The 12813-nt window shown below is 36.3% G+C and overlaps 1 protein-coding gene across 1 annotated transcript in view; it reads left to right on the top strand.

Moving 5' to 3' along the window:
- Positions 1 to 12813, top strand: part of pld1a (phospholipase D1a) — a 53636-nt gene that overhangs the window by 22736 nt on the left and 18087 nt on the right. Inside the window, exons 5-15 of the mRNA XM_073875590.1 lie at positions 295 to 399; positions 2572 to 2637; positions 2995 to 3053; positions 3707 to 3799; positions 4962 to 5114; positions 5460 to 5609; positions 5706 to 5789; positions 9061 to 9142; positions 9515 to 9625; positions 9700 to 9891; positions 10076 to 10271. Of these exons, the coding sequence (XP_073731691.1) occupies positions 295 to 399; positions 2572 to 2637; positions 2995 to 3053; positions 3707 to 3799; positions 4962 to 5114; positions 5460 to 5609; positions 5706 to 5789; positions 9061 to 9142; positions 9515 to 9625; positions 9700 to 9891; positions 10076 to 10271 (1291 nt within the window). The remainder of the gene's footprint in view (positions 1 to 294; positions 400 to 2571; positions 2638 to 2994; positions 3054 to 3706; positions 3800 to 4961; positions 5115 to 5459; positions 5610 to 5705; positions 5790 to 9060; positions 9143 to 9514; positions 9626 to 9699; positions 9892 to 10075; positions 10272 to 12813) is intronic.

Here is a 12813-nt window from a genome sequence, read left to right as displayed (position 1 = left end):
CATAGCCCTACAGTACGTACAGAATGAACAAGCAACCAAAGATGGTCACAGAAGGTCTTGTCTGACAACTTGTGATCTATCTGATATAAACAGCGTAGTTAATCTCGTTCTTATAGGAGCTATAATAACTTGCGCTGCTCGTATTCTTTCATTGATCATCTTTTTTATCTGCCTTTGCCCTCTCCTCCCATTTCTCTTTTGTCGACTTGCTTCTCTTCTCAGATTACCCAGCTATTGAATTGTGGCCTCTTTTGTATCAGATATTAAATACTCTGTCTTTCTTTCAGTCATACCGAGAGAAGGAAGAGTATCAAGAGGAGCGAGGTGAGGCAGATGCCCATGCTTCCTCGTGGGGGCAGAGACGAGCTGGTACGAGAAGAGCAAGTGTCAAGCAGGAGGGTGAGTCACTGAATCACAAACCCTTGATCACATGACGTGAAAGTGATTACAGAACATGTTGAGAGTGATGTCACAGGGTGTGTAAGCCTGTGGTCGGGTCTCTCCTATATCATGGACATGCTGTAGTGCTCTCAGAACATGTAGGAACAACACCCAGTGGAGTCTCTGGTTTTCACATCATCAGTCTGAGTCACATGAGAACAGGAGTATTGTTCACAGATTGTGTCACAATAGCTACTGTAAGAGCTATTACACAGGGTAAGCTTTTAAATGGCTAAAAAGTGTCTGGAGCCTGGGGTTTAAAAGTATGTTACTGCATATGCTACTGTATACAGTAGATAGTGCAAAAAATTCTCATTTAAAGAGATCTGAACCAGACCAACCTGTTCTGAGAAGCAAAAAGTAGTGGCAAATAAGGGAAAAATTACTTGACGCCTTTCATGAGCAGATAAATAGTGGTAAATAAATCCCATACGTTCCCACAAATTATGTAATGCTACTTTTATATACAGTACTGTGCAAAAGTCCATTACCAGACTTGTTGTTTTAGAAGTTTTAATGTCCATCCATATTTATTTTTCAATCTATTTTATTAAGATACAAACAGAAAATACAGGAAATATGTACAAAAATATTAAATTTTCAGGCCTAAATGTGTTCTTTAGGGATCGTCTGTGTTTAGTGTGACCTCTCTTGGCACTAAACACATATTGAGCGTTTTTGAGCAGAATTAAGTAAAAGACTAATTTCTTTAAAATTAGAAATTAGGATTTAATTTCATTTAGATTTAAGAGATCCTGCAGTTTCCTGCTATTGCTCAAGTGGAAGGGGAGTTTACCCTAAAAACTTGACACATCAGTTTACATTTTTATACAGTTTTTAATACTATATACACATGTCCTGTATTTTTTTGGATGTATTCCATTAAAGAGACCGAAAAACAAGTATATATGATCATTATAACATTGCAAAAACAACAAATCTAATTCTGACATGGTGGCCTAAGACTTTTGCACTGTACTGTATGCATGTATGTGTGTCTATATAATAAATAATAAATTCACATATTAGCTTATGATAAGCTAGGTACCACATAAAAAAAATGTCAGCTGACCTGCTAAAAGTACATTTTGCTGTGTAGATTTTGTATGCCATTTTTACTCCAGAGACTCAATGTATTAAACAAATGTATTAAAGTCAAAATATGTAAGATATTTTTAATAAAATATCCAGAAAACACTTCCACAGTGTGTATGTTAAATAATCGCTCATCCCTTATCATTGTTGCCTATCAATGAAGTAATATCCGCCCTATCCTCTGTTTCCGCTTGTAGAAACTACACTCTTACGAATGTGTTAAAAACAACACATTAGTGTTGATTCTGGGAAAACACACTAAATGCGGTTGTCCCAGAATCCACCCATCTTTGTGTTATTATTGAAACAACACATTTTGTGTTACTTTTAACACAACTTGTGTTATATTTTAACACAAAATCAACACAAAATGACACATAATGTGTTAAAATTACACATAATGTGTTAAAAGCTTAACGCACAAAGATATGTAAAAAATTAACAATCCTTTCTATGAGTGTATATGGCAACATTAGTGTTCAAATGCGGAAGTGGTGGTTATACATTATCTAGCACGCAGCTGTTGCAGTTAATTGATTTTAATGGCATAAATTATGTGATCTAACACAGTGGTTCCCAAACTTTTTCAGCCTGCAGCCCCCCTTGTGTACGATGCATTCCTTCACGGCCCCCCAAAGAAAATTTGTGACAAAAAACTGTTCTAAAACTCAACATTTTAATAAAAAAAACCCATTAAATTATACAAAAAAATAGTGCTTTTGGTTAGTAGCCTTATTTTTTTTTATTTAATTGCACAGAATTCACGATAAATGAATGTATTTCATAAAACTGGGGCCCCCCTGGCACCATCTCGCGGCCCCCAGTTTGAAAACCACTGATCTAACATACCGATAATAATGCATTTATTCATTACCTCATCCATATACAGATGATTAGCAAATTTCATCTCTGGATGGTGAAAACATCATCTCCCATTGTTCCACTTTTTTCTTTATAAAGTTTGCAATGCGACCTCTAGTGGTAAAATCCTCCTGTGCCTTTTAATCAAACAATTGCATTTCGTTTTCTTTACAGAAACAACTAGAAGACTACCTAAACAAGCTGCTAAAGATGACAATGTACAGAAAATACTATGCAACAGTAAGCTCACTATATTTAAGTTTCCACCCAATGGAGTAAATGTAGAGAATTTAAGCCCTATGGAGCACACATTGAGTTATCTGTAATGAAGCAGTGTGTGTAAGGATCAATATGTGTGTCCTCCTGACCATGCTAATGTGCAGGTCTCTGAGCCCACTTTTTGCTATCCCAACAGCTTTAATCAAGGACAACCGTAATTCACCCCATTTTTCCTATCTCTCCCCTTAAAATTCCTTCTCTCTTCACTTTAATATCCTCAGAGGGTCAATAAAGCTGAGGATTTAGTGTCAATTTCTTTTAATTGAAACCGTATGTCTGTCTCACTGGTATTAAGCGGAATTGTTTCTTTTTTTTTAGATGGAGTTTATTGATGTGAGCCAGTTGTCCTTCATTCAGGATTTGGGCCCTAAAGGCTTGTAAGGACAAACTCTATCTGTTTTGGAGAGCTGTTGTATTGGTGTTGTCTCTTAATAACCAACAATTTTAAGAATGGTGCCGAAATGATTTTGGGCTATGTTTAGAATTGTTTGCAACATTAGGGTGAATATTAAAAAAAGAAAAAAAATTATACAAAATCAATACAAACATAATTTTTTTCACATAAATTAAATTAACAATTTTTATGACCATTAACATTTTAATGCATTATTGTGAAAATTATTATTATGACAATATTTTTATCACATTAATTTGGATTATGTGTAATGCATTGGATGTTTAACATCTGTGCATTTTTTTTTATAAATAGCATTGTTCATATGAATAAATGCACTGTAAAAAAATTTGTTCAAATTTAATTTCAACTTACTATTATTTATCTTTAATATATATGAGTTGTTATAACTACAGATGAGTTTTTATAACTTATAAAATATAGTTGAAAAGTACAAGTTTATAAGTTGTAGCAACTTATATCTTGTCAAGATAAATAATAGTAAGTTGACTTGACTTCAACAAAAAAATTAAGGCAGCAAAGATTTTTTACAGTGTGTAATTTATTAGAGTTTTTTTTTTAAAAAAACATTTATGAGATTCCTTGTTAACACTATACTATGTTTGTTCTTCTCAGAGAAGGCATTGTATATAAAAGGTCCGGAGGTCACCGAATCCCAGGCATGAACTGCTGTGGCCACAATGAAATCTGTTATCGCTGGTCAAAGAGGTAATTCTGTAATTACAAGTTTTTTTTAAAGCACTACCTAAAACAATTAAGTCTATAAAAGCTGAAAGAGTAGATAGCTGTGCTCTCCACTTTGAGCTTTAAGCTTTGCCAGATTATTTTAAGCAGTGTTATCTACAAAAAGCAGGGAGGGTGTATAGCGTGCACACACAGTACTGTGTTATTTGAGACTTACATGTTGTTTATCTCTCGTTCCACAAATACAATATGGTTTGCATTCGAGAAGGGTATAATTGTAGACCGGAGATCTACAAATACGGGTTGTGTTTTCCTCTACTTGACGGATAGATGCTAACTGCACACTTTTTAAGGTACCGCCCCATTTGGAGATTACAATTACAGTATATCTACTTGGCAAATTAGGTAAAAAATAATATGGTGTTTACCCTCTAGTGCCCAACCACCAGCATAATGCAAGTGTCACTTTAAAATAGACCAACCAAATCAAATATATTTGTGTGGTCAAGTGTAAGTGTTGGATTTGTTTGTATGCCCTGCCACACCTGCACCGCACTTGCCAGTTTCTGAAGTTAGAGAGTTGGTTTGCCCTTTAGCGAAATAAATCAATGCCACTTACAAAGTGCTGTAGCTTTGTGCCATGTATTATAAGTGTTCTTCTTTGTGCCACTGTTTGATCCCACAATCTGTCCCACAAAATGAATTGAAAACACTTCTCACTTTCATTCAAAACACAGAGTGATATTTGTGACCATGCACCAGTCATAATGGTCAATTTTTTTATTTATATTAAATTGTCTGAAAGTTAAGCTTCCATTGATGTGTTGTTAGGATAAGGAGATACAACTATTTGAAAATCTGGAATCTAAGGGGGGAATCTAAATATTGAGAAAAATCACCTTTAAAGTTGTTCAAATGAAGTCTTTAGCAACTTCACAAAAATAAATTTTAACATTTAGGTTATAAAAATTTACAAAATATCATGATCTTTATAATATCCTATGATTTTTGGCATAAAAGAAAAATCTATATAAAAAATCAGATACAATGTATTTTTGTAATGTGACTTTTGCTACAAATGTACCCATGCTGAGACGAGCGTAACATTTATTGTTTGGTTGGGCACACAGAGCATTCAAAACACTGTTATCAACTAATGATTTACTGATTTGTTCTCTGTGTTTAGATGGCTTATTGTGAAGGACTCTTTTTTGGTGTATATGAAGCCAGACACCGGTGCTATTTCATTTGTCCTACTGGTAGACAATGAGTTCAGCATCAATATGGACTCCAAACACACAGAGACCAAACATGGAGTGGGCATAGAAAACCTGTCTAGGTACGTTTAATGAGACGGTTAATCTAAAATTAATTTCTAATGTGATATTTGTAACTTGTCTATCAGCTCAAAAATAGCTGGTTTGTGTGCGTAGGTCAAGTTTTGTTTGGTGGGTACCAAATGTCTCCACAAGATTCTTAAAACTTGAAATGATCTACATTGTGGGGGTCAGCAAATGGTCCATGTAGAAAAAATGGCTTATTAAACATCAGAATTAGAATTGAAATATGCAATAAATGTTTCTTTAAGGTTTGGTCTATGAGCTAGAAGAAATAAGCTTCATTACAAAACTCAATGAAAAGTCCCCATGAAGATTTAAAAATTGTGTGTGTGTGTCTTTTACAGGAAACTGGTGTTAAAATTCACCAGTTACAGACATGCCCGGTGGTGGGGTCAGGCCATTGAAAGCTTTGTCCGGAATCACGGCAATGCCTTTTTAAGGACCCACCGATTTGGATCTTTTGCCCCAGAGGAGAACGACATACCCTCTAAATGGTACATTTAATGGTACAATTTAGTAACTTATTAGATTGATTTCATCCTATGATATTTGATCATTAAGAAATACTGAAATTGAATCTGATCTTGTAGGTATGTGAATGGAAAAACTTACATGGAGGATGTTGCTAATGCACTGGAAGAGGCCAAAGAGGAAATATTCATTACAGACTGGTGGTATGTATACATTTTAGCAAGAATACTACACAGTGAAATATAATTATGAAATTAAGAGCATCAAACTGGCACGCTGCAAAGTTCACTCATTTATTTAACTTATTAACATATTACCTTAGTCAATATTTAAGATATCAAGGTTGTATTTTCTCAAAATGTTATTTATTTTATGTAGGTAGATGCTTTTTTTTTAGAAAACTGTAAATCACAAAAGTGACATGGTCACATTATGTTTCCACCCATGTCCTGGGCTGCGTCCGAAACCGCATACTGTACAGTAGGTTCTGAATGAGATGAAGTACCTGCTTACTGACCGTTCAAACAGTAGGTACTGTATAGCAGTGGTTTTCAAACTGGGGGCCGCGAGATGGTGCCAGGGGGGCCCCAGTTTTATGACATTTTATGAAATTCATTAATTTATCATGAATTCTGTGTAATTAAACCTAAAAAAAATAAGGCTACTAACCAAACGCACAACTTTTTGTATAGTTTAATGTTTTTTTATTTAATTGTTGAGTTTTAGAACAGTTTTTTTGTCACATTTTCTTTGGGGGGCCGCGAAAGGAATGCACCGTACACAAGGGGGGCCGCACGCTGAAAAAGTTTGGGAACCACTGCTGTATAGTATGAATCCTGGTAGTATGAATGCGATCCAGACATACTACATGCGCCATGTTGATACATCACGTGATATACGTCGTCATCATGTCATGTCATACATGCGCGAAAACAGCCACATTGCGCTTTCACCTCTTCTTCTCCTTTGCTTAACTCCGCTCCCAGGGCATCATGGGATAGTGAAGTGTCCGTCGTATGCACGCTGCAAAACATAGCCGGAAGCAGTAGGTCATCCTGGTACTTTTTTGGAATACTATGTATTCGGACATACTACTCGCCTTGTCTACTGCTTTTCGCCTATAGTATGGAAGTAAGCGGTTTCGGACGCAGCAATGGCCTTTCATTGGTTGATTGGTTCATTGTTCAGTTGCATACTTTACCTGTAATTGCATCATAAAATTTTCAGGCATTGTAACATCATCTAAATTTTCTTTCCTAATTAATGATATATTTTTTAATTGGGGCAAAATATAATAACCTTTTCAATTATTGTATATAAAAATTATGAAAAATGTAAATTAACTATCATTAAAAAAATAACAACTCAATATCTCCAAATTTTAATGTACATTTGCTAAGGGTAATGTCCCAAAAAGTATCAAAATCTCCCGTGATTATTGTACCAGAAATATTTGGCTTGCTTGGTTTAAAAGTGTATTGTGTAACTTTTAGTAGGATCTCTTGACAGAAATGCAATATAATATTCCAGTGGCGGCTGGTGACTTCTTTTTTCGAGTTTGCTCGATGCGAAGTTTGTCACAATGTGTATGTAGGCTGTAATGTGTGTGGTCCCTTTTTTCAAAATATGTGTTCTGTGCATCGAGAGATCCTGTGTGCATCACGTGTCTTGTCAAAATAAGTGTCTGCTGCAGATGCGTCTAAAGGGTTTATGATAAAAGAGACGCACACGTTTGCCAGATACTCGCATAATCTCATGCGTAATCAAAGTTCACTGTTAAGGAAGTGTCTTGCATGTATTTTGTGAACACGAGCGTCTCTTTTATCATAAACTGATAAACTGTTTTGACGCGCGTGCAGCAGGCACTTATTTTGACAAAACACACGAGGCACAGGATTCACAAGACGCAACAAACACATATTTTGAAAACGCAAGCAACACACATGACACTCTGAACACTTATTTTGAATTAGCGCCCCTCGGATGAGCAGTCACGAGCCGCCACTGGAATATACATAACTATATTATCAGTGGTGTATAAAGACCTTACATATTGAACTGTATTGTTTTTATTACTTTAAAATAAGCCATTTTTATTTTCATAAACCACGTGTCCCCTTACATTAAAGCCATCATGTTTCATCCCTATGTTGTCTCAGACGATGACATGTTTGTCCTATGGCAGCTACCATATGTGTTTTACAATTAAAGTGCACATATTTCGTTGCTAAAAATGACATTATTTTGTGTATTTGGTATAATATGTGTTCGCACAGTTTATGGTTAAAAAAACACATTATTTTCCACATACCGTACATTTTGTAGCTTCAGATTTCACTCTCTTCCTGCAGCGCACGGATTTTGTACAAAACTGATCGATTTGAAAAGCACTGTGTCCCTGATTGGCCAGAATATCTCTGACGTCAGCCAGAAACGTGACGCTCCTTACCATGTTTAAAAGATTCGCTCACAATGCAATGCAATGCTAACAGGGGTTAACTTACAGGCTGAGTCCGAATCGGGAGGAATTATGATAATGTAGGAAGTAGGAAGTAAACTGTTGCCTACAATCCGTGTGTTTGTTGTAGTCCAAGAAAAGAGATTTACGTTGGAGACGATCTTTACTTTGGAGAATGAACCTTTTGCATATTGTTAACACAAACTAATATACACACCAAAGGAATTGTAAAATCGTGAATCGGACAATAGGTGCCCTTTAAGGGGTGAGCTGCAAGTTGCAATATCACAATCTCCCGCTAGATGTTGCTAAAATTGACACACACCATCTTTAAAAAAGCACCCACTCATCTAGTGCAAAATGCACTTATGGTATGTACACTGTAATGAGCTGTAGTGCCAAAGCGATAGGCTTTCTAATCTGACATGGAGAGCCTGTGAAAGTGAAGCATGGGCTCCGAGTGGGAGTTGTATGTTGTAGATCAACACCAGTCTCATGAGGAGAATCTCTCACCTCACTGGTGTCGAGTTTCCATTCCTCCTTATTTCAAAAATATCACGCCTTGAATAGACCAATGGTCTGATTCTGTCTGTGTGTGAGGGGGTGGATGGCTATGCAAGAGGATCTTAATGCGTTTCTGATGTAGTTTTAATGGCTTTCACTGAAACACTTTTGTGCAAGTTGAGTGCGAAAGATCAAACATTCAAGTCATGTATTTAAAGTCAAGTTGGAAGAGCACACGGATAACGGTATGGGAGGATTGTACGGTATTATTCAGAATTGACTCATTGTTGAAAGTAGATGTTATGTACTAAATATAAGTCAACAGTGTTGTTGAGAACTTACCTTCAACATGGGCACCCTTATTTGATTTAAATGACTATTTTCAGCTCAATAATAGTTATATCCAATATGCACAACAAGACTATGAACATATACATTTTTTATTTTTGCTCTACACACATGCTGCTCATATATGCGAGTTCCTGATATTTCATTGGATTTGTGGTGTGCAGGTTGAGCCCGGAGATCTTTCTGAAGAGACCTGTGATGGAGGGCAATCGCTGGAGGTTAGACTGCATTTTGAAACGCAAGGCTGTAAGTCTCCTGAAAATGATTCAATGTGGTTTCATTTTTCCTATTAATTGATGCCACCCCCATGATAATTTTACGTTAATGTGAAGTATTTAATGGTGGAAATCATTTAAACTTTAATAACCCAGCCCGCTGCCGGAAACCTCCACAGATTTCGGTATTGGAACATCTGTCCTCCTCAAACAAATTATTTCACTGATACATGATGTCTGTTCATTACATACTGTACTGTAGCTAAGCCGAACATCTTCAGCCCCTATGCATTTACTGTTTCAATTCTTTATAAAGTTTACCTAGATTTCATCCCAAAATGCAAGTTCTGTGCTAAATTAGTTTTAAAAAGTGCTTCATAACTTTAATTTTGTTGAATTTTAGCAACAAGGGGTGAGAATCTTTGTTATGCTCTATAAGGAAGTAGAGCTGGCACTCGGCATCAATAGCGAATACAGCAAAAGAACGCTGATGCACCTTCACGCTAACATCAAGGTAACCTTTTTTATGACTTATTATGCTTGTATCTTTTTATGACTACAGATAATAACACTCCTCCCTTTCAATAGGTGATGAGACACCCTGATCACGTGTCATCCTCTGTCTACTTATGGGCACATCACGAGAAGATTGTGGTGATTGACCAATCGGTTGCTTTTGTGGGAGGGATTGACCTTGCGTACGGTCGTTGGGATGATTGTGAGCACCGGTTGACAGATGTGGGCAGCGTCACGCGTTCTGTTACCCAGGCGATCGAAGAGGTTAGAGACAACACATGCACGCACAAAACAGCCATTGCCGTGTACTGTATGAAGCCAGTTATTACTTACTTTGGCTGCAGTGTTGTTGCCACACCCATGGATGAGACACCTAACTCATTTATGTCTGTATGTCTATGACTTGATTTTTCCTGCCAGCTGTAATGTTGTGGAAATGTCTGTTTAGGCTTCAAATTCATCCACACCCAAGAAAAAAGTTTCCTCCAGTGGAAATGGAAGCCGCTCAATGGTTGGTGACTCGGTGGACCTGCCCAAACTGAAAGGCATTGGTCGTACTCGCAGGGCACGTTTTAGCCTGTACCATCATCTCCAGCGTGGTCTTCATCATACCGACAGTATCAGCAGCATCGATAGCTCAAACAGTAAGAGACACAGTTGTAACTAGTGGAAAAATATAAGATTTCAATGAGCCCGTACAATCAATGTTGGGTCAGTTCTCATTGTCTGATTATGATTAGAGGGCAGTTCACACTTTAACTATATATATGCGTGAGTGTGTGTGTGTGTGTGTGTGTGTGTGTGTGTGTGTGTGTGTGTGTGTGTGTGTGTGTGTGTGTGTGTGTGTGTGTGTGTGTGTGTGTGTGTGTGTGTGTGTGTGTGTGTGTGTGTGTGTGTGTATGGGTGTATGGGTGTATATATGTATATACATGTGTGTATATGTATATAGATATTTATATGTGCGTGCGTGTATAACTATAATAGCATCCACACCACGGGACAATGACAATAACATTATATTAAAGCTCACGTAACACACGCTGTTTCTGCATTTCTGATATCAATCTGGAGTACCTATAGAGTAGTATGACATCCTTTATATCTCTGAAGAGTCTTTAGTTTAATCAGATTTATAAAAGAAAGATTAGCTTTACCGAATCTTTCCGATAACGTACGAAAAAATGAAGAAGGAGGAGTTATAACACGGGAGGAGCGAGTACGAGTCATGCAACACTATACAACACTTATAACGTATGATTCACTACATGTTCGTGTCATTTATATAATATACACGCGCCTATTTCCAACATAAGACAGAAGTCTTACTTACCACGTGTAACTCGTCATGACCCGGTTCTGAAAATCCACTGCATCAAACACACACGCAAAACTCCGCTGCTAATCCGGATAATAAACTATATCCATTGTTTCCATAAGGCTGGATGTCTTCTCCTTACATCCAAAAACACACTTCTTCTTGTGCCATTGTTGACTTTTGAAATTAAACAAAGCTGAGTGGCGTGATAAGCTGTTAGCAAGCTCTAGCGTCTCCCGCTGACTGACGGCTGGGCGGGGTTTTCCGGGGGAAGTTTTCCGGCGGAAGCCCATATAAAGAAGTGATACGTATCGAAAACCCCTGAAACGTCAGTTAGAACCATAATCGAAAAAAATTAGCCGAAACTTGTACGAACCCTGGCGAAGTGCATTCGGCACAGAAATACTCTGAAACACGCCCAACTGCATTTTTGACACTTTGCCTACGTTTAGCATGAGGAAACAACTCTATAACTGTGTTAATAAGTCAGAATGCTTGAAATACCATTAAACCCCCCCTTTAATTTATTTTAATTGGCAATGGTTTATTTTTCATCAGCTGCATAAAAAACCTTCTGAAAATGATCCCAATGATACCGTTTCTTGTATATTTATCGTTATAGTTGGGGTGTAAAATCGGCTTTTCTTTATCATTTAGAAAGCTGTATTTGTTATAGTTAGCGTTAGCATCCATAATGTGAATGGTCCTTAATTCCTGTATGATCTTAACTGTATAGTAGGCAAAACACCTGTCTTTCCTTAGTGCCTGAAAATTTTCAATCAATCAAAATCTTTCAATAGCTGGGGACTATTTTCGGCACTGCATATCATTGCGCCTGCTGCACCCATGTTACGGCAGCAAAGTCCTTGATATTACGCCAGAATGAGAGTATAGTTTCTAGCCATATCTGCCTAGAAAATCACAACTTTTAATTTTCCGTCAGCCTTAGTACACAATGTAGCTACAGAAGACTCAAGTTTTAAATAGAAAAAAAAACTCTTTGGTCATTTTGGAGTGCGATGCTAATGTAAGGTGACCAGATTTTTTAAATGAAAACCGGGGTAAGTTACTAGTTCAATGGTCAAAATATGATTAGAATCTCATTTGTTGTTATCTATGAATTAAAAATGGGGACAAAACCTTTTTTGGATGTTTTTGGCTTTTTATTGTTATGGGTTCACAGAAAAAAAATGAGTATTAGTATTTTTGTCTTGTTTTCAGTACAAATATATACAAATTCTTAAATCAAGATGCAAAATCACATAAATCAAGAAAAAAATATAGCTTTAAGTCAAAAAATATCAAATTTAAGTGAATTTGTGCTTAAAGCAAGCAAAAAAATCTGCCAATGGGGTAAGGATTTTTTTCTTGAATTACATGTCATTATAGATTTTTTTGCTTGTTTTAAGCATCAATTTGATATTTTTTTGTCTATAAACTAGACTTATTTTCTTATGTTATTTTGCTCATCAAGAAAATGCATCTTGATCTAAAAATTTGTTGATATTTTACTTTAAAAAAAAATACTAAGTATGAAAGTCTTTTTTTTTGGCAGTAAACCAACAATCCACAACAATAAAAAGACAAAATTATCTCAAAAAAGGTTTTGTCCCCATTTTAAATTCATAGATAACAACAGTAAGTAAAAAAATCATCTTTGCAGTGTTTCTAATTCAATTAATTGAACAATTTCTGTAGCTTAAATCAATTTTTTTCTTTTAAACAACGCACAGATATGACATACCTTATCAAATTTACTTCAAAAGTACAACTTCAGCTGATTGAAGAGCATTGTAAAGGTGAAGAACAGAAGGAATAATAACACATGCTCAGTACCATCAGTTCATTTTGGTTTATTACTTTATAATTTA

Source organism: Misgurnus anguillicaudatus, chromosome 2 (assembly GCF_027580225.2).
Source record: "Misgurnus anguillicaudatus chromosome 2, ASM2758022v2, whole genome shotgun sequence".
Classification (NCBI taxonomy): Eukaryota; Metazoa; Chordata; class Actinopteri; order Cypriniformes; family Cobitidae; genus Misgurnus; species Misgurnus anguillicaudatus.
This window is presented reverse-complemented; position numbering and strand designations above follow the sequence as displayed.